Source organism: Pithys albifrons, chromosome 13 (genome assembly GCF_047495875.1).
Source record: "Pithys albifrons albifrons isolate INPA30051 chromosome 13, PitAlb_v1, whole genome shotgun sequence".
In the NCBI taxonomy this organism is placed as follows: domain Eukaryota; kingdom Metazoa; phylum Chordata; class Aves; order Passeriformes; family Thamnophilidae; genus Pithys; species Pithys albifrons.
The window spans coordinates 9,044,915-9,065,422 of NC_092470.1; the positions used below are offsets into that span (position 1 = coordinate 9,044,915).

Here is a 20,508-nt window from a genome sequence, read left to right on the forward strand (position 1 = left end):
TCACATATACATAAATGAAGAGAATTACTATAAACAAGTAGTACTAAATTAAAGTTATGTAAAAAACCCCTCTGTACATCTGTATTCATATAGATAATTACTCAAACTGTGAATGCTGTTTTATACTATTTCAAATACCTGTGCTCTGTTGTCTTTGTCAGTGTAGCTCTGTCACAGATCAACAATCAGTAAGATTACTGGTTCTTCTCTTTTGGTATTTCCAGCAACAGAGTAAAATAAGATGTCAAGGTGTACATTACTTTTGGTTGGAATGAGGTGGCTTCTTCTACCTGTGGTAAGCTGCAAGTGCGCATGTTGTGGGGAGAGTTGTAATGTGGTGCAGTCATTCTTTCAGCAAATTCCTTAGCTCCAAGAACAATCTTGTACTCTTTAGAGCTGGCTTGATGGCACATTTAGGGTTTCTGTGGTTGGGTTGGTTTTAATTGGAAGTTAAAGAAAGCCATTTGATATTAATGAAATGTGGGATAATATTTAGCCCTGTGCAGAATTTGAAGAACAGTTTCTCCAGTGCCTAAGTGATTCCTGTATTTTCCTAGTATTCTGTAATTTTATACATAATAATTGTTTGCTTTTACCCACACACTGTGGTCCTAAAGAAGTAATCTATTTTTAGTGCAGATGAGCTGTATTGAGATTTCTCAGTATTCCCTCTGAACGTTTTAGAGACATCCCCATGTGCTGTGGTATGTGAGTTAACCCCAGGTCCTACACCAGCCTTTTTTATCATGCAAACTCTGTTATAATCATGGCACAATAAATATTCTCCATATATGACAGTTGGAGAAACACTTTCTGTCTTGACGCTTGTGACACACCCCAGCACGTATCCCAGTGGAAGTGCAAAAAGGCATTTGTCATTCCTCCCTATGCATATTGTGAATGTTACGTGTCCATGAAAGACACCTTGCAGGAGGTGTGTATCCAGAAGGGCCAGTGGTACATTCCATAGCAGCATAAATATTTTTCAAAGGTTCTAAAATTGAGATTCAGAAACGTGGGGAACCACATACCATTGACGGAGGTGAATAAAACCAAGACTGCTATTTAGAATTGAAAAGCCACTGTTTAGTAATACTTGCAGAAACATAATGAGAAGAAAGACATATAGAAAATAGTACTGAATAGAGTAGTGAAAAACAAGTTTTATCTCTGTCTTTTAATAAACATTTAACTGCTCAGAGATTGACACATCTTTACACATGCCAATCATTTTTACTATGGTTAAGTGCTACAACTAAATGAACAAAGACAAGGGACAGTTCCTTCATTGTCTTTACATTGAGTGCTAAGTGAAACTCCTTGAGAAGTCAAAAGTAAAGAAAATAAATATACATCCAAAAGAATGTGCACTCCCAAAAAAAACTAATAAAGAAATTTTCTCTTTTGGGGATGTCATTTTTAGAATAAATAAATAACTCAAGAAGGAAAGTGAGCCCTAATTATTCATTTGCATTCTGTGACTGTCTTCATGAGCTAAAACAAATCAAGGGAGTGGTTCTTCTAAACCACATTTTCACTTTTCTTTAGCTCTGAATTGCTAATTTCCTGGGAACAGAGCCTGAAGTGACAGCTGTGAATGCAACTATGGAAAGTGTCAGATAGATAATGTGTTTTATATTAATGATATAATATAATTAATGATTAGTGATCCCAATTTTTTAATCCTGAATTTAACACTTCTCTTGGATAGAGTTATTTAATTCTGTTCTTGAGCTTTTCAGTATTTGCTGGGAAAAAAGATTGCCTCTAAGCGAATTAACACACAAATGCCTTACACAACTGTAGATCTGTTTGCACACTCTCCAAGTCCAATAGGGCACATGCACTGTAGGTATTCTTTCACATAATGCCACAAGAACTCTTGCGGTTCTATAGAATGTAAAAATGTGGAGCTCTCTTGCCAGAGGAAGGCTATTCCCCTCTGAAAAAAAAAGAAATCAGCTATGGGAGCAGTTTAAGGCTAGAAGCTCACCTGCATTTGTCATTTGTCTGTGATAAAGGGTCTGCAGAGACTGGGATGCCTGTGAGCTTCGGTGGGCTTTGTGTATATAATGAACAACTGAGAGCAGGTGAACTGTGCTGCTCCAGCTGTGTGGGCTCAAATCACTGGGATAAGACAGCTGAGGCTCTGTTTTGGACTTAGAGTTTACTTGGGTTATCTTGGAAAAGATTAAGCAGAGTCCAGGGTGCCAGTTAGAAGAGAACTTGCCTTCTGCTCTTTTGAGTGAAGTTATGGAAAGTCATCTTACTTCTGCAGTATCTGTTCTAATGCTTCATCTTGGCCACCTTGCCAAAGTCAGGTTGTGGTAAATCAAGAGCTGCTCTATTTGGTCTTACAAAAGTGCACATAGGTAACACAGCAGTGAACTCAGCACCCTGAGAAGGGAGTGAGCATTCTGTGATTTATTGTGCAAGACTGCTGTGCTTTCTGTTAATTATGCTACAGCCATTGCACAGTGCTTTTGAAACTGCAGTCAAGGTCCTGCTGCACATCTGTACCTTTTTGTGTAGGAGGCCTTTTGGCATTTCCACTTCACTCATCTTATAAGCAGGAGTGTAACCTTCAGTGACCTCCTGAACTGGCAGTTTTGTTTCCTGAAACATGAAATTTGTTTTTATCCTTCCATATGTAGAGGGATATATATGACTGTCCCCAGATTCACCTCTGATTGTGCAGACAAGTTGGTAGTTGAAAGCATATAGGAACAGAAGCAAATCAACCAGTAAAAAAGAATACCAACAATAAGATTTGAAGTCCTTGCAGGAGACAGGTAGGACACTTCCATGTGGAATTTGATATTTAAAAATACCCTACCACTTCTCCACCTGGATTCTTTCTGCCTCATGCTCACACATAACATTTGAATGCATCAAAGAGCCTGTGGAAGAGCTCCCACTCATGTTCTCCTTGGCTCTTCATCCCCCCTGTGGTCCCCAACTCCAGGAAGAACAAAGTCTTGTACAATGTCTCACCTATCAACAGCAGATTATCTGCACTTCTTGGAACTGTGCTTTTTACTTCCTTGCACTGGTAGTTTCACACAGCCTCTGCAGCACAGAGACAGTTGTCAGTCACCTCCTTAGATGTCCATCTTCTTGGAAGTGCCTGTGCTATCTGTCTTGCCTATTTATTACCTGTCACTGAGTGGAGGGTCCAAGCTCTTTTGTCCACTTACAGATACATCTTGGTGATGGCCTGAAGAACAAACTTGAGTGAAGGTGCAGTGTTTGGCAGGGGTCATCTTTTACCCTTCAAGTACTTCACTTCTTGCTTATCTACCCATTTGAGGGAGTGCCACATTCGTTTTCTGAAGGTGTATCCAGTGGTGCTTAAAGGGAAGAGTCATTTTCCCAAAAATGTGTCTGTTTTGTGGTAACTGGAGCAGATGGTCCACATTCATTAGCAATATAATTATGTATCATCCATCAGTTCAGCAATGCACCTTTCTGATACTTATACTCAGCAGTAAATATTGCTTATTAATTCATAGAATAGAAGTCCAGATTTTCTTCTCAATTGTATCAGGAGAATAGCTGCCTTGAAATCAATCAAACTCATGTTCTGTAACACAGCCCAGAATCATTGTCCATATATACAAAACTGATTTCCCCCCACAAAAAAATAAAAGGGACAGCAACCCCTAGTAACTGGTGTTTGGGAAAAAATACAAAATTATAATGTGACATGCTAGTTTGCTGCTTTAAACACCAGTTTGCTACAAATCTTAGCCATATAACTGGAAATCATTAATTAAATCCTGTGCAGCCAAGAATCATGCATAATGTAACACGACTACTGCAAACAGTTCGCTCCTGATCATTTAAATTTTCTTCTTGCTCTTACCGACATGAGGAGCTTGTATTTGAAGTAGTCCCTGATGAGATTTTGCCTTTACATCCTTGGAGAATGTCCTTGTGCATATTTATAGGACAAAGTAGAAGGATTACATATGTGGGGTTTTTTTGCTTTCAGGGTATTAAGTGTAGTAATGGAAAAAATACATACCTTGGCACAATGTGATCACCTCAAAAATCTTTTGTGGAGAACAAATGGTCTAATGCTTTAAGCCTTTAAATAATTATGCTGTGGTTGGATCATGTTCATAAGATAGCCACTTTTTAATTGCATATGCAATTCCCTCTGAAAAATAAGATTTCCATATATTCTATTAATTTTTACAGAGAGGATTTTAGTCAGCAGCCCACTGTATAGGGCAGTGTTATTTCTATGGCACTGTCATGTTGATGGGAGTAGAGAGGATGCTCCATCAGCACTGCTGATGTTCCAAAAGGTAATTTGCTTAAAGGAAGGGCACAGGAGAAGGAAGTGGACTTCACAAATTAAAAACTGCACAGCAGTTTCACTGCAAACCAGCTACTGGTCACACAGTGCTATCCAATTAATCCATTACTCTTAGAAGAGGAATCCCTGTATATCCAGGTACAATCCTTGCCAAATATCTGGACACAATCATAGGCTTTTAGGATTACAAGTAACATAATAAAGGATAATGATCAAAATTAAGCACACCAATACAGAATGCTTGGGTTAACTGGACTTGCCATGTGCACTGTAAGGCAGCAGTCTGTTAGGTTTAAAGTGAGATTAAGGAGTTGTGTAACCTGCAATTATTCGGTTTTTCATTAAAAAAATAAGATGATTTGGCTCAGTAGGACCCTTCCTTATATTTACCTCTGTTTAATTGGATTTGGAACTGCTTAAACATCTTTGAGTTGGAGCTTATAAGAAGATGATCCCAACTGTTTTTCAAAGCTTAAGACAGCAGGCAGACAACATGATCATGTCAAGACTCATACTAAAGCCTTAATCCTACTTTTTCATCAACTAGCACTACAGCTGAGTCTTTAACCTCCTAAGTACTAAATGTGCTTTGGATCTCTCACAGTACATTTGCTGGCTGTTTTCCCTAATAATATTAATTTTTGCTTCCTTTCTGAAAAGTACTGTAAAGAATAGTTTCTGTCTATCTGAATTTGGAGAGCTATAGTGTAAACCTCTATTTTCAGTCCTTTTATTTTCAGTCCTTTTAAAAATGCAATTTATAAACTTGAACACATGAAAGTCTGTTGGTCTCTGTGGAGGCAAGGCAACGTATTGACATGTACCTCACATTGTTATAATGAATAATCAACTATATTGGTAACTGTTTTTCATTGTACATGAATTACTAGATTGACCATAGTTTTATTTTCAATGGGAAAGAAATTACTGTGACTTTAGTTTTATTCAGGTCTTTTTCCTAGGAACTGTTACCATGATCAAAAGAAAATTTTTCAGACTTCTAACCTCAAAATTTCCTAACCAGTGCATTGTTTACTTTAATAATCCATGAATTGCATAGAGATTAAATATTCTAATGAGTTATTCCTGCATCTCTTTGTAGTACCCATAAATGCAATAGTCTATGCTCTTCAGTGTATTTTTTCTTGTTTTGTTTTTTCTTCTCTTCCTCTCTCTTTTTTCTTTTTTTCTTTTTTCTTTTCTTTTTTCTCTTTTCTTTTCTTTTCTTTTCTTTTCTTTTCTTTTCTTTTCTTTTCTTTTCTTTTCTTTTCTTTTCTTTTCTTTTCTTTTCTTTTCTTTTCTTTTCTTTTCTTTTCTTTTTCTGTTTTCTCCTTTCTTTTCTTCTCTGCTCTGCTCTGCCGGGTGCTGCTCCGATTTGTCCTGGTGACACAGGGCTGCCAGCAGGAAAGCAAGCGTAGTTAATGCTCAGCTGCTCAAACCAGTCAAGCAAGCCAGCAAGTCCCAGCTGTGCTACTTGATGTTTTTTGATTGCACCTAGTCCTCAATCTGTGAACTGTTTTCTGGACTTAGATTCATCAAGCTCTGCCGCTTTAAAACTCATGCAGGCAGGCATCCTAGGATATGCCATTATAAGCTGCTGCCAGGGGATCTTCTAGGAGATAAATGGAATCTGTGTGAAGTAAATTAGTGTGAACCAGTCAATCTGTGTGTCAGCCTTGAGCCACATCCATGGGTAACTAGCTTGCTGACTGAAAAGTCCACTGTCTTTTGCCAATCAGAGGTCTCAGCCACCAGGAAGCAGTCCTATACAACATTAGTTTCTTGGAATAATGCCTGTTTGAGCAGCCAGTGAAACTCTTCAGTATACACTACTGTGCTGCTTGAGTTTACTTACTGCTTACAATTGAACTGAAAATCTTTTAAAGTCAGATAACATTTTAACAGTAGGGAGCATCACAGAAATATCTTGGAAATAAGCACTTCCACTCTCCTACAGCAGCCATTCAGCAGAGTCATGCTGTGCTGCACTTGGCTTTACCTCCCTATCAGTAATACGTCTTCAAGACCATAATGCAAAAGAATAACAATAATCTGGCCAGAAGAGGTTAATAAAGAGGTTCTGTGTATAGTTTTTTCCCATGGATTAAGCTATTTGTACAGCTTCGATCAAGAGATGGGGAGAGTATGGAACTATAACACTCATATTATGCACAGGGATGTGTCAGTGCCATAACTGTGCTGCTTTTGTTTCATTTTGGTTTAGAAAGCAAATTGAGACAATCTACAGAGAGAATTTCTCTGAAGAAAGGGGCTGAACCAGAGGCCTCTGAAAATTGCCTAACTAACGATTTTACTCTTGCATTCCAAATCAATCTACTATCATGAAAATAATAATGTCAATATTGTCAATAATGTGATTTTTTAAATAGGAAGTATTTCTTTGTTTGTTGGTTTTGTAGGTGCTACTGATACACTGATAGGCAATCCCATCTGCAGTGTGTGCTCTTCCACACCACTGGTCTAATGTACAGAAACCAGAGGGAGTTTTGCTGTATTTTTTTGGAAAAAGATTCTTTATCCAGAGGGTGCTCAGGCACTGAACAGGGTCCCCAAGGCAGTGGGCACAGCACCAAGGCTGCCAGAGCTAAAGAAGCATTTCGGACAATGCTCTCAGGCACTTGGTGTGACTCTTGGGGATGTCCCAGGCAGGGCCAAGAGCTGTACTCGAGGATTGTTGTGCGTCTCTTCCAACTCAGCATATTCTGTGATTCTGAGATATTTTCAGAAAGTTGGACAGCTGAGGAGATGCTGTATTCTCTAAAAAGAGACTAATTATCTAGTAACTAACAGATTCGAAAACTGGACTTCTTTACTAATTCCGTAACCTTGTTTTCCCCCATTGTCTCCCAATTACTGGTTGAAAAAATTTGAGAGAGGCATAAATAGTGTTGATCAAATAATTCAGTCTAACATCATGTTTGGTTTAAAGTTAGAGCACAACATCCCACATTTAGAAGAGAAAATTAGCCTTTCTAGCCAGAGAGGACATCAAGAAGAAGAAACAGTGTATAACAATAGAAGAATTATTTAAAGAGAGTTTGGGGTTACTTTTTCCTTTTTTTAAATCTTCCTCAGTTTTACAGAAGCTTGTGCTTCAGAGCTGTGCAGTAAATGCTGTGTAGGATTTTATGGGAAAGTATTTTATTTCTTGCAGCAGAACCCAGTGAGACAAATTCAACTAGTTAGGTGTTTTATAATATATACCACACAGAATACATGGACAGAATCTGGTATAAATCACAACTAAGAGTGGGACAACTGCTTTAAAATTGAGTGAATGTTTCATTTCACTAATGAAACAAAAATGGGATGTCCTTTGAGAGCATAATTTGTTACATGCCGTTATATTTTAGTTGAGAGAAGTAAGGAAGTCCCTTTGGGTGAATAAAACTTCAAGGTATTATGGGAAAAGAATCACTAAAAATTTCAGTTTTTCTGTCTGGAGCAATGCTGCCCTCACAGACATAGGGAGAGAGGAAAATGGAATTTCAGGGGATTTTTTTGATATATTAAAACCTTTCACATATACAGGAGGAAATTTCTTTAGTAGCAATTCACTTAGTGAGTGGTATGAACTCTATGTATGAGTTCAGAGTGCAAGAGCTTGCTCAGGCTTCCCCAGGCACATGGGTTGGGACTTCTGCAAACTGAGCTCTGCAGTGTCACTTTGGGTCCTACTTCTGCATTCACTGTCATGGATTTCAGACACAGCACCTTCCCATTTGACTCTTTCCATCCTGGCTTAGTTCAAGGACAGTTCCAGCTTCCATAGGCTTCAGCATTCGCTGCAGAATAATAACATGTTGCTCCGGGTTAATTTCTTAATCTTTCTTTTTGAAATCAAAATGTAATGAAAACTGGGCCAGTGTGATATTTAATCATCAGAAGATATCAACCAGCCATCCTCAGTTAAATGACAACTACATACATCAGTGCAGGGGTTTTTTAAACGACACTAAAAATTATGAAATGACCAGCAACTGATGTCTTCTGTCAGTGAGATGAATTAGTGGTTTAAATGGCCTGAGAAATGGTCGGGGAAAAAATAGGGTTCAATTCAATAAGGATGAAAACAAGGATCTAGACTGAGGTAGGATTAATCTTCTGCCAAGAGACAGGATGAGGAAGAAAAAGCAAGGTAAGAGTTTCTCAGGAAAGAATCTGGATCACAAGCTGAACATGAGTCACCAGCATTTGTGGTGTGGCAACAGAGGCAGGCACCATACCAGGCTCTGGGCAAACACTCATGCCAGGGAGTGCCACCTTGAAACGTGAGAAGGATCCCTGTGCTGTGCTCAGCACTGGTGCCACCAAGGCTGATCATCCAACAGTTTGTTTGCACAAAGACTATTCTTTAAAGACTGATCAATAATCAGTCTGTGGTATTTTTTCAGAAATAATTTGGTTTTATTTTGTGGAATTGTTTGAAATGCTTTGAAAGTAAGTGGATAAATGTTTCACAAAATATTATGATGTTATACAATCATTTACTATTCTAAATCCTATACATATTTTAGTGACTTTTTTTGCTTCAGTAATGTAAGAGAATAGGTATTGAATTCAGTAGACAACTTCTAACACCTTATTAAGATGCATCACAAAAAAATACTACAATTCTCAAGATTGATCCTGTACAATGAAGATTTATGTCATCTTTATATGCTAAATTCAAGGTCATTTGCCTCAATGAAATGTGTCCTTTTACCTTACTGCCATGCTAACAAAGGTAATCCCTACTGCCTGTGGAATAATTGAAATCACCTTGCACTGAATAGAAAGAAAATGTTATTGGAGTTAAAATATCAGCAATGGTTGTTTCTTAACTTTTCCTCTGACTTGCAGATTTGAGCCTCATTTATACTCCATTTGTGTCACTTTGGCTGCAGAGGTTATCTTCCAAAGGAACCAAAAGTAATTTTAAGGTCCATTTAAAACCAAAGTAGGACAGAGTGTCTTCTGAATAAAAATCACACTGTTTATGTTTAAACAGCTTAAATTCCATCAACATCCTTAGTATAAGCAAGTCAGAACAATATTTCTCCTATTGATATTTGTACATAAAATCCTATTCCCCTAAGGGAACATAGAGTAAAGTAGGTGTTAGTGTTGAGATTTTTTTTCTCTTTTGTCTTGATTACATAATGGCATTTATTACTTTCACTCTTTATTTAGGCCAGACTGTACTTTCCTGGTTTTAACTTTTCAATTCCCTTTGTTCTTTGATGATATTTTTAAGAAACCTTCCTTTTCAAATTGAGCATATAATGTGATGTTTTAAAAAAGAGATTTGAAGGTCTCTGCCTTGGTCCCTTTCTTGCTCACTGCATACATTCATTATGTAACTTCCTAAGGCAGGGTCTTGTGAAGTTTATTTGCCTGGGTTTTGTCTAGAGAGGTTTGTGTGTTTCTAAGTGGCAGTGCTAAGATAGACGTCCCTTGCTTGCACCAGTGACCTGATCCTACTCTGTCCTGGTTTTATGAAACATTTACTTCCCTCCCTTCTCTTACACCTGCTGAACTGCCTTCTCTGACAGCTTTTACACAACTTCTCTTGGCAGATTTTACACAAATTGTCTAGAAGTCTCCATCTGCCCCCATGAGAACCCCTTCCATCCATGCTTTCCGTTCCTTTCAAACTGTTCCTAATGACCCCTCAATTCCATCTATTACTGTGTTTGGTGCTTTGTGGTATTTTTCAGCTGTATCAGCTCTGCTTGTGACCTGTGATCTCTTTTTCTCTCATTTTGGTCTTTTCTTTGGTCTTCAAAATTCCCCAAATCTCTCCAATCTCTACTCAGATACTGGAAATGCTCCTGCTTTGTCCAAGGATCTTGCTGTCCTGTCTTAGTTTCTGTCCTGTCTTGGTTTCTATCTTGTTCACTTCCCACTTTCCTGCTGGTGTGCCTCATCTGTGTACGGACCTGCTTCTAACTGTATTTTATTTGTTACTTCTCAGCTGGATCTGATGCCTTCCCTAAAGCACTGCTTAGTGCTGCTTTGTTGTAAAATCACCATGTTCCCTGAAATTATGTGACTTACAGTGACATGGGCTGGGGCAGGAAGAGAGCACTTGAGCAGGTTCCTCTAGCCCTGTGGCACCACAGACTTCCAGCAAGGGAAGTCCCTGCCAGATCCTATCTGGGACTGATGCTGGGGCTGTGGAAGTGCCAACCCTCCTCCGTTCACTGTGAGTTTTGAAAATATACAATTACTTTTGAAAGGGTGATTCTGATTTTTGGTCACTGCTATGTGACCAAAACAGACAGCTCTTGTGATGTTTTGCTTTCTTTGCAAAGGCAAAGCTGTACTTTTTGTTTTTCTGTCTTTTATCACAAGATGCTCTGCTGGAAATTTTCCTATTGCTCTACTTCAGAGTAGTTCTGACTTTTAAATTCATGCAGCTGGAATGACTCAGTCTATCACTCAGCACACCAGAGCTGACTCCACTGTGCTAAGAACTGTTTTAGAAAAAAGAAAAGTTCTAACAAGTTTGACAAAAAATATGTTTTTAAAATATAATACATTTATTTGTATATTCCAGTTTTAATTTTTTTGCTGTGGCAACTTTGGCCTTCAATTAGTATATTTGAAAATCATTGCAGTGTTGTTAAAATCAGAGAAAAGAACAGATATCTTGAATACATTCTTTCTGTACATGTCATAGTGCTTTCATGTGTGAACAAGAACATTTGTTATTTGTTATTGTATTAGTTCACTGTCAACTCACCTCATGCAGATTATCGTGTCAACACTTCCTGCTTTACCTGGGCAGGGTTTTAGGTACTGGCTCGTTGCAATCCAGGACAGATCTTTTAAGCAAAATTTAGTGGCTTTTTGTTTTTCCAGGTGAAATGCGTGGTGTCACTATAATAGAGTTCATTATTTATTATGTTTTAATATTACATTTTCAAGGATCTAATTCCACAATTTTATTGAAGCCTTGATTGCTTCAAACAGACTCTGTGCAGATGCGAGAGTCAAGAATGATGGAACCTTTTGGTGACCTGGGATCAATAGCTGCAAACCCATGGAAAGCGCAGGGTGCTGAAGTGGAATATGTGTCTTTTGAGCTCCTCATGTCTGCATAATGCCCTGAGGCCTTGTTGATTCACTCATAGTTTGGGAAAATGTAAATAGAGGTTTAAATTACATGATCCTTCAGCAAATATTCATTTGGTTTAAAAAAACCCACAAAAATTTTGAAGTTTTGAAAAAGGGACAAAAGTACACTGAGATTGCACAGAGTCATTGGTATCCACATCCACATGGAAGTTTGGAACCTTGCTTAGTTTTCTAGGCACTAGAAAAAAAAAGTAGTGGCTTTTAGTCACTGCTATTGTTCTAGGAAATAAGATCAACTAAGAGCTCTATTGGGACAAAAATGGAGATCTAGTCTTTGCTGTGCTATTCTAGAATATATTTTTTAATAATTATACTTCTTCTTCAAGCTGCATTTGTGGCTCCATATGGAGGTATGAAGAAGAGTGGGAAATGGACATTGACAGGAGAAATAGCTCTTCTGCTCAGAAAAAGTTATGTGGGATTTGTTCAAATGCTAAATGAATTCAAAAGTCATATAGACAAATAATTGTTTCTCTGAAAATATTTTTCTGCTCTGAAATGAAAATGTTTTTAGCAATTAAATGAAACACATCATTAAATTTGGTAATCTCTAAACCACAACTCAGCATGGGTTTTGCTGCACTTCAGAATTATCACTACTTTCTTACCCATTCCAGCTTGTTGCATTCAACATATTTTCATCTTAAAAGGAACATCACTTCTCTCCCCGGTGAATGACTCCAGTAATTACAAAACCACCTAATTGATCTTCTATGTTGTTTACTGGCTTCTTTGGTGAAACAGACAAGCATTTTTTAATGACTTCTAATTTATTTTACTATTTTAGGATTCTATAAGTAAAACTGGTTTTCTCCCTCAAAGGAATCTCATTGAGGCTGATGCCTCAAACTTCACCCTGCATGAGTTCTTGTCTGGAGATTTTTCAGCTGCCCTGTGGTTGCATATAAGTGATTTGAGTTTCTGGGTTTTCTTCAATCTATTATTTGTGTTTACAAATTATGTCTTCTGCATCAAAAGCTCTGCAGAAAATCAGGAAGTGTTGGTTTCTGCATACATTCCATTTCTCCCTCCCTGTGTTCTCATTCTTTACTGCTGCAGTCAGCGTGTTGAAGCATGACAAGAGCTCCAGCTCGGCAAACTTCCAAGATGTGGAGGATCCGCCTGACAGATGTGTCTTGGAAGAGTCTGAGAGTCCAGGTGAGAGGCATTTAAAGACAGTCACCAAGTATCAAGCGATAAATCTGACACAGCTTTTGGGTCTGTAAAAAAAGCACATTGTAATGCTGTTTCCTTTTTAGCAGCTGCAATGTCAAATTAATGGTCACCTCCAGGGGTCACAGTGTGGAGCTGTTATCCTTTCCTCTTTCATCAGGAATTCAGGTCTTAGAAAGGATAAAGGCTTTATGACCAAAAAGAAAGCTGACACTACTAGTTCATTATAATTACTTTTGGACTACACTGCTTACTTAATATATGTACAGTGTCTGACCCTTTGAAGGTAGCCTGAGATTATGAAAAATTAGAAGTACTGTATATACTGCAGCTGAATGTAGCAGTGGATAGCCAAACACTGCATCTCTGGAGGAAAGCAAATTGGTGGCATTAAATAGCTTGATTCTTCCCTTTAAATCAGTTCACAATCATTATTTCATTTTAATGACTCTTAACATTGATTCAGCTAAATACAGGAACATCCATAAAGTGCATCCTTTTTGGTGACCGAAAGATTTATCTTCATGTAGTTTCATTATCTTTCTCGTTATGGAACATCTACAAAATTTATTAAATGAATCCCAAAAGGAAACAATTAAATATAAATTGTATCGAGTCACAGCTGATTAAAAACATTGTGTGACTAAATACTAAGATCTTTTAAGCAAACTGAGAGCTTGACCCACATCCACCATGCACATAACCTGTACATAATCCTCATTAGGGAAAGAGTTAAACACCTTTTTTCACTTGGTATTTTCCTTGCCTGCATTATCTGGTTTCTCTGTACCTCCTGCATCTTTGTGTGCTGATCCGTGTATCATATTTTTGATTCATCGTCTCTGCGGCCTGTCAGCTTAGTTAAGAGATTTCCAAATCTTGCAGCCTGTGCTGACAGGGGGCAGCTGCCAACAGTCCCCTGATCCTTCCCCAAGGAGCACTGCTGAGATTTAATTTTCAGTCAAAGGGTGCAGTCTGAAATCCATGTCAGGTCCCCAAAGTCATCTCAGAACCCAGATAGGACCCATGGCTGGGGGATTATATTTCAGCACACTCCACTCCTCCAAGATTCCTTGGGAGTTCAACTGCTGTCACATACCTGATTTGAACCACATTCCCTTTTCATCTCTTCCACAGAAATGAACACCAGTATATGGTACAATAATTGAAGCCAATGAATTGTAAATCTGTATTCATTTTAAGGCCACATAGACTTGGACTCAGTGTTGTCCAGTGGAAACCAGCATGAGATTTGGAAAGAAACAGATGATCTGCTCAGGAAGGAGCCAAGTTTCACTGCAACAATCTGTGGTGTATGGCACCTCCTTCAGAATCTGTCCATAGTCCCCTCAGTAACAGCTATGGCCCAAAATGCAGATTGTCCAAGATTTCATCAGTTCTGAAGTGAGAAAGAATGAAAGCAGGTGGCACCAAAGTGGTCAGGGGAGAATTACTGTACCTTAAAGATAACATTAATTTTAAGCTTAAATTGTTTGTCTGGCCAAGTGTACCTGTTTGGATGGGGACTTGTATATCCAAGTCTGCACTCTGCATATCTATACGAAGTAATGGAAGGAATAAAAGCCTGTCAAGAGTTGAATATTGACTGGCAAAAATACATGTTGATAAAGCATCTAAACTTAAAAACTGAGTTCCAGTCGGTCCATCTGACATCATTAAACTAGTAATAAACAATGAATTACTCTGGCTTTTGTTTCTGTCCATTCCTGCATTTTAAGACATCTTGTCTTATAGGTCTGAAAACCTCAGGAGATTTCACTACTGGTCTCACTGCTTTCCACTGAGAATTTGTGGCTTGGTTGTCATGGAGACATCGTATTTCTCCAAGAATTGCTCATATTGATCCGTGGACAGGCGTAAATGGCCAGGCGAATGTGAGGAGTAAAGGGGGTTGGGCAGTACTAGAAAATGACCAGAGGTTATGGGTCGGAAATAAGCTCATAGCAAACACTTAGGTAAAGAGAAAGAAACAGTTTCATTTTGTTTCAGGATTTCGTTTTTGCACTTTATGCCATTGTCTTCTTTCACTATAGACTGAAAGAAACTTGTTAGTCACTTGTCATGTCAGATCTTTGGTGCTTGTCCTGACACAGCTGTCAGCCTTCCAGCTCTGTGCAGTTCAGGGACACACAACAAAGAGCCGGGAACATGAATTATTTATTGCTCCTTGTGCGGATGAAATTCTGTGATAAGAAATTAAGACACTTCTGACAGAAGTGCTTGTTTGAAAGGAAAGATTTGGTAACACAATACATTTACTTAAAGCTTAACATTTACTTTTAGCAGCAAACATTGAAACAATAATATGACATTCAGTTGGCTATGATTTTCTCAGGTGCTTTGACTTTGAATCATGGAACCTGAGAATGCCTGAGAAGTCAGGATTTGGTTTGCTGAAACTTGTGACTTTAGAGTCTTTCTTACACATACTCAAAGTCTGGGCAAACTGAAAAACTTAATTTATGAGTTTTTATTAATAAATCTGTATATGTGTTTTTCAGAGTCTCTTGTACTTCACTTACAGGATGTTGTCACAGATGCAAAAGGGATGTTAACAAATATATTTATTTGATTAGCTCTTCTGGTGAGGAAAAGGTGAAAATATGACAATATACCTGCCAGGAATTCCAACTGTTCCTAGAAAGGTTCTTCATTATATCTTCTTCGAGACTCAGGAAGGCTGCAGAGCAGCTGCTAACACGTCTGTCTGTGCGTTCTGTTTTTCAGTGGGGAAAGGTGCAGTATCTACCCTTGGCCTTAAGCTGAGCTTTGTTTCCACCATGATCTTTATTTTCTAAAATCCCATCAATCTTACTCTGTTTCTTTTACTTTCACATTTTCTGTGTGTCTGCTCATGTTCTCACTGCTCTGGATGTGGCCTCCAGCAATTGCAGAAAAGACACATACTCAGACAAATAGCAGGAATCCATTTGACTACCCACGACACCAATCTAAGATTTGCCTGTGATTTCTTGAGTTCAGTGTGATCTGAACTACTCTCAGATAGGTAATGAAACCCCTCAACCTACACTTTTCTCTTGGATATTTCACAGTAAACACTTTTCACATGTGATGGACACAGGTAAATATCAGACTGCAGTTTCTTGTCTAAGTGAAATGGATTTTAGTTGCTCCCTTCATGTGCCTACAGGCTGCCATTATCTGTGATAGTGGCTCATGTGTATTTTAGCCCCCACACAGAGGAGATGCTGGGCTTCTCTCCCAGATGCCTAATAGTAGGTTTATCACTGCCATTTTTCCCCACATGCTGAGGACTACTTCTGTTTGCCATGCAAAGCCTTGGCTTTCCAAACTTGTATCTGCTCTGGCCTTGAGCATAATAATCAGATAAGAATTGCAACAGCTTTTTCTAGAACTTGACTTTTAATCATATCAACCCCACCATAAAGAATTCACTATCCCTTGGAGTGCATCTTTATATACATAAATATTACCAGCAGTTTTCTATTTTAGCAGGCAAATTTTCCACATTTAGGGAAACTGAAAAAGAGTCTGAAAGTGGGTGTACATGAATGTGTATATTAGATTTCTAGGTCTGAGCTGTTCACCTGAGTTTTCTTGCACAAACGGTGGAAAATTTTCACCTCCAGAGTCAGATCATCTTGTCCGAAGGGAGTTGTTTGAGATGCGTTTGAAGGGGGATGAAAGTGCCCTTTCTGAATTGTGTCAGTCAAAATCTAAGAGGATTGTAGCATGACTGGGCACACCTTGAGGTGTCTCAGCTTTCATATGTGGTGCAGTCCTGCTAAGGAGAGTTCTGCAAGTGCAGCTGTTATGAGGAAGAGTAATAGATTTGAGTTCAAGCCCTATGAAACAGTGTAGACAAAGGCAGACACAGATGCCCCTTTGCCTCTTACTTCCCCTGAGATACTGTAGTAGAGTAGGAAAGAGACTATTAGTTCACTTGGTATTAGGGGTAAAATGACTCTTCCTGACGGAAGATAGAAATGGAAGCTGTAGATGGAAAGTCTAGAGCATTTTCCATCTTTTAGATAGAAATCATGTAAATGGTTAAACCCCATATGCTTCTGTCTTCAGTAGCCAGGCAGTCTCTGCTTGAGTCAGCTCGTGATCTCTCCCATCCCTTCCTTTGAAAACATTGCACTTATTAAATTTTTCCCTCTCCAATTTTTCACTTTTCAGGACGGAATGTGACTCTGGGTGCATAACAGGTAATAGGGGAAGTCCAAGCAGTTTTTGCATTCTTGCTTAATTGCTTTTCCTAGACAGACCTTGGCATAGAGATGGGTAGGATCTGTCACTGCTCTTGAAACAGAGTCTGTGAGAGGCAGAACTGCAGCAAATAGAAATGAAAATGTACAAAGAACAGCACATTCTTATTAGCCACAGTGTCCCAAAAAAGACAGCACCAAAAGTAGGACTGTGTTGTTATCAGGCAAATTATAATTATTGAGTAATCACTTACCATCTCCAAGTTCCATCCACTGCAGAGTGTTCTTCAAATCAGCACAGTGTCACCTCTGTAATGTTAACAGTCTTCTGGAGGTAGATTTGTGGTCTCTTTTAACAGTAGTGCGAGGGTGCTGACAATTTTTATTCCATTACCAAAATTATAGGTTTTGTTACTCTATGAAAAGGTTGCAAAATAACTTATATTTTAGTAAAAAAAGTGTTGACTATTACTTCAAATTGTAAAATCATTAAGCCAGCTGAATACATTTTTTTTCCAGATGACACAAAGCCACACCCCTGGATATCTAAAGTGTGCTCCTGTAAGGTGTGTTAGAAAAACCCGCTGAGCCGAAAGAAGATGTACAAGGACAGCCAAGAAACGGGGCCTATGTGACATGGACATGAACTGCCTTCTTGTAACTATTATGGTACACCTTTAACAATTAATTTTCAGAAGAAATATCTTCCATAAGTTCAGCTTTTTTTGACTGATTTATTGTTTTAATTCACACTTCCATCACTAATGGATTTACTTGTATTCAACTAAATTGAGGTAGTTTTATCATAGAGAATACCAACTCTTCATTTTCAGATTTCACTTGTTTATGTAGTGATCCCAAATCTTACAACTTTGATGGACCATTAAACAATTGTATCAATTTCACTATTGTTTTACATCCATCAAATTTAAACCTTTCTCTCTCCTTGCTTCTGATTTTTATTACCAATAGCATTTTAGCACCGAGAGCAACCAAATGCATTTCAAATAATTAGAAAATATGTTTCCATTTAAAGGCAAAGTGCTTATTTTAAATTAAACATGGAATATATAGAAATAACTAAAATACAAAGAATGTTCCATGCACAGGAGAGGATGGGAAATTAATAGCAAATCTTGACATGTCTAGGATGTAAGTTTCCCTTTTATATAAATACTGCCATCACCATCTGTAGAAATACAGGACCAATATGAAGTTGAAGAAGCCCATTGGAGTCCTCTTCTGAAATGATACACTTCATTGAGTGTATATTTGTGCTCAGTGGGGAAAGCAGCTATACATTTTTTTCCTCTTTAAAAAAATATATCATTATGTTTATAGAATATGTGCAGCTGATTAGATTAATTTATCACCTCATGTTCTGGGGGATTTCGGCTGGTTTGACAGATAGTGGCTGCTCTGAGCAGCAAGAGGCCTCTCTGTAGTGCCAATGCTTGGGATGCTACTGAAGTCAAAAGGACTCAAGGCTGTGCCTTCCTGGATCTGCCCCTTATGGTGGAAATCCTGGTCTGATGTTATCCTTCCTAATTGTCACCTTAGCCATAAGCTGCCTTAACTGGGAGAGTGGAGATTTCTTCAGTGTGGAAAGATTCTCTGGTAATGAACCTCTTTCTTCATGCAGAAGTGATAAAACCAGGTTTCTGTTGCCACACTATGGCTTGCATTTGGTTCAATATGAAACCTTCTTACTTCTACTTTCTTAGATTGCATGAGTCCATGTCCCCACATGTGGTTTATGACAGTGAAGTCTTCAGAAACTTTGAGTGGAAGGGCCTTATGAGAGGTTGGATCTCATATTTTATTCAGCTAAAGAATATGTCATTAAAATTGGATGCAATCTAGAGAAGATAAAGATGTTTAACATTATTTTTCTTTAACTGTAAATACCACGCAGAAAAATTGCATCCTTCAACAGAAAAGTCAATGGTTTTCACAGATTTGGTATTTTCAGTAACAACTTGCCTTATTATTATAAGGCATTTTCCTCCCTAAAATGTATCTTTAGTTCATATATGGTTGTATTTGAATTAAACAGTCTGAATGTGGAGTGTTGTGGCTTCATTCTTCCACTTCTTGTGCTGGCCATGTGGAATAATATCATTGATGTGTTTGTGCTTGTACAACACAACTGAGAGCAGAACATTTCTGCAGCTGACATTTCTCCTCCTCTTAACTTTTATGGCTAAATCAGAAGGTAAAAATAAAATTGCAAATATATCTACAGGAACTTAGTAACCCTGCAGGAGCTTTGCAGATAGTGAAACAAATAACAGAGGACGGACCTGGCTCTCTCCTTTGCTCCACATCCGTGTAAGCACCACCCTCCACTTTGTCGCAGCATCTGCCATGGCCATTGAAGTCCCTTCTCAACAAGCATCACTGCTTTGCATCAGCATCTGCTCACTTGGGCCAGCTCTGCTCTCAGTGCCAAGGCAACAAATCTTTTTAAAACTCTTTCAGCCAGATAGTTTAAAAAGGGATGTGTTCCAAGAGGTCTCATAGCTCAAGGAATTGGCATTGTCATAACACCCAGTACGGCTGTAGTAGCAATTACATTTGTGCAACACAATATTTGATTGCTTGTCTCTAATTCTGCAAAGCAGTGCACATCAGCACACTGCCAATACAGCCAGCCCTCTGGAATGGTTTGTGGGGAGCTGATTGGTGTTTGGCACATGCTTATGCGTGCTTTGTGCTAATTATAATTACAGTAGAAGTAAGGTAAGGCAGGAACTTTTTTTATTAGGTGCATTTATTTCCCAGTAAAGCAAATATATTTCCCACGTCTTCTGGATGTCTTTCAAACAACCAACTTTATAATATGTGCTCACAATGAACTCTCACTTAGAAAAATCTTTTTGCAACAAAGTTACAATTTCAGAGCTGAATACAAAACCAGGTATGAACTTGCAGCAGTTTCTAAGCAGGAGTGAAGGAATGTTTCTATACTGATGTGGTGTGATGTGCCACTGCACTCATGCCTGTGGAGATTGATTCTACAACGAGGTTGCAAGGTAATTAGGAATATATTTTTCTGTTGTGGAAATAGGTAATTAGGAATATGTGCTTTTGCTGAAGGAATCCTACCAAAAGGAGTAATATGCTGATATTTTAGAGCAGTTGTTAAATTTTAGATATAGGATAAAAAATTCACAAATACCTAAACTGCTTAAGGAGCGTGGTGTCTTGGTTTGGTTTGGATTTTTTTTTCCATCCAGAATTCATGGGCTCCAATGGCCTGTATGGCTCAAGCTGGGGTTTTTCCCTGCTCCAGCCACATCCTTCTATGACTCCTCACTTGTGTTTGCACTTTAGTGCTTGTGTGACCAGGCTGTGCCAAGACAAGTACTGGCCTTGGTGCAAAGAGCAGAGGAGGAACAGGCAGTCCAGGGTGGAAATGGGCGACAGTCACACATACATCAGCAGAAAATTGGAGGTTTAGGGTGCTATATGCAGGAGTCTTTCTTGAACATATGTTTTCACCTTTCAAATCCTGTACACATTTTTTACATTATGTGCATAATTCATTGTATTATTAAAAAAAAGTTAAAATGCACTTACTGTTTTAGTATTATCCCAAGTCAAAACTCATTGATGTCTCTCATATTTGAGAGATTCTGAGTTTTCCAAATA

The 20,508-nt window shown here is 38.4% G+C and overlaps 1 protein-coding gene across 3 annotated transcripts in view; it reads left to right on the forward strand.

The window, feature by feature from the left end:
• Positions 1-18,920, forward strand: part of WDR72 (WD repeat domain 72) — a 96,227-nt gene extending 77,307 nt beyond the window's left edge. For all 3 annotated transcript variants that reach the window (XM_071568733.1, XM_071568735.1, XM_071568734.1), the window contains 2 exons: positions 12,527-12,625; positions 17,374-18,920. In XM_071568733.1, coding sequence (XP_071424834.1) covers positions 12,527-12,625; positions 17,374-17,429 — 155 coding nt within the window. In that variant the 3' untranslated portion in view covers positions 17,430-18,920. The remainder of the gene's footprint in view (positions 1-12,526; positions 12,626-17,373) is intronic.
• Positions 18,921-20,508: the final 1,588 nt, after the last annotated feature.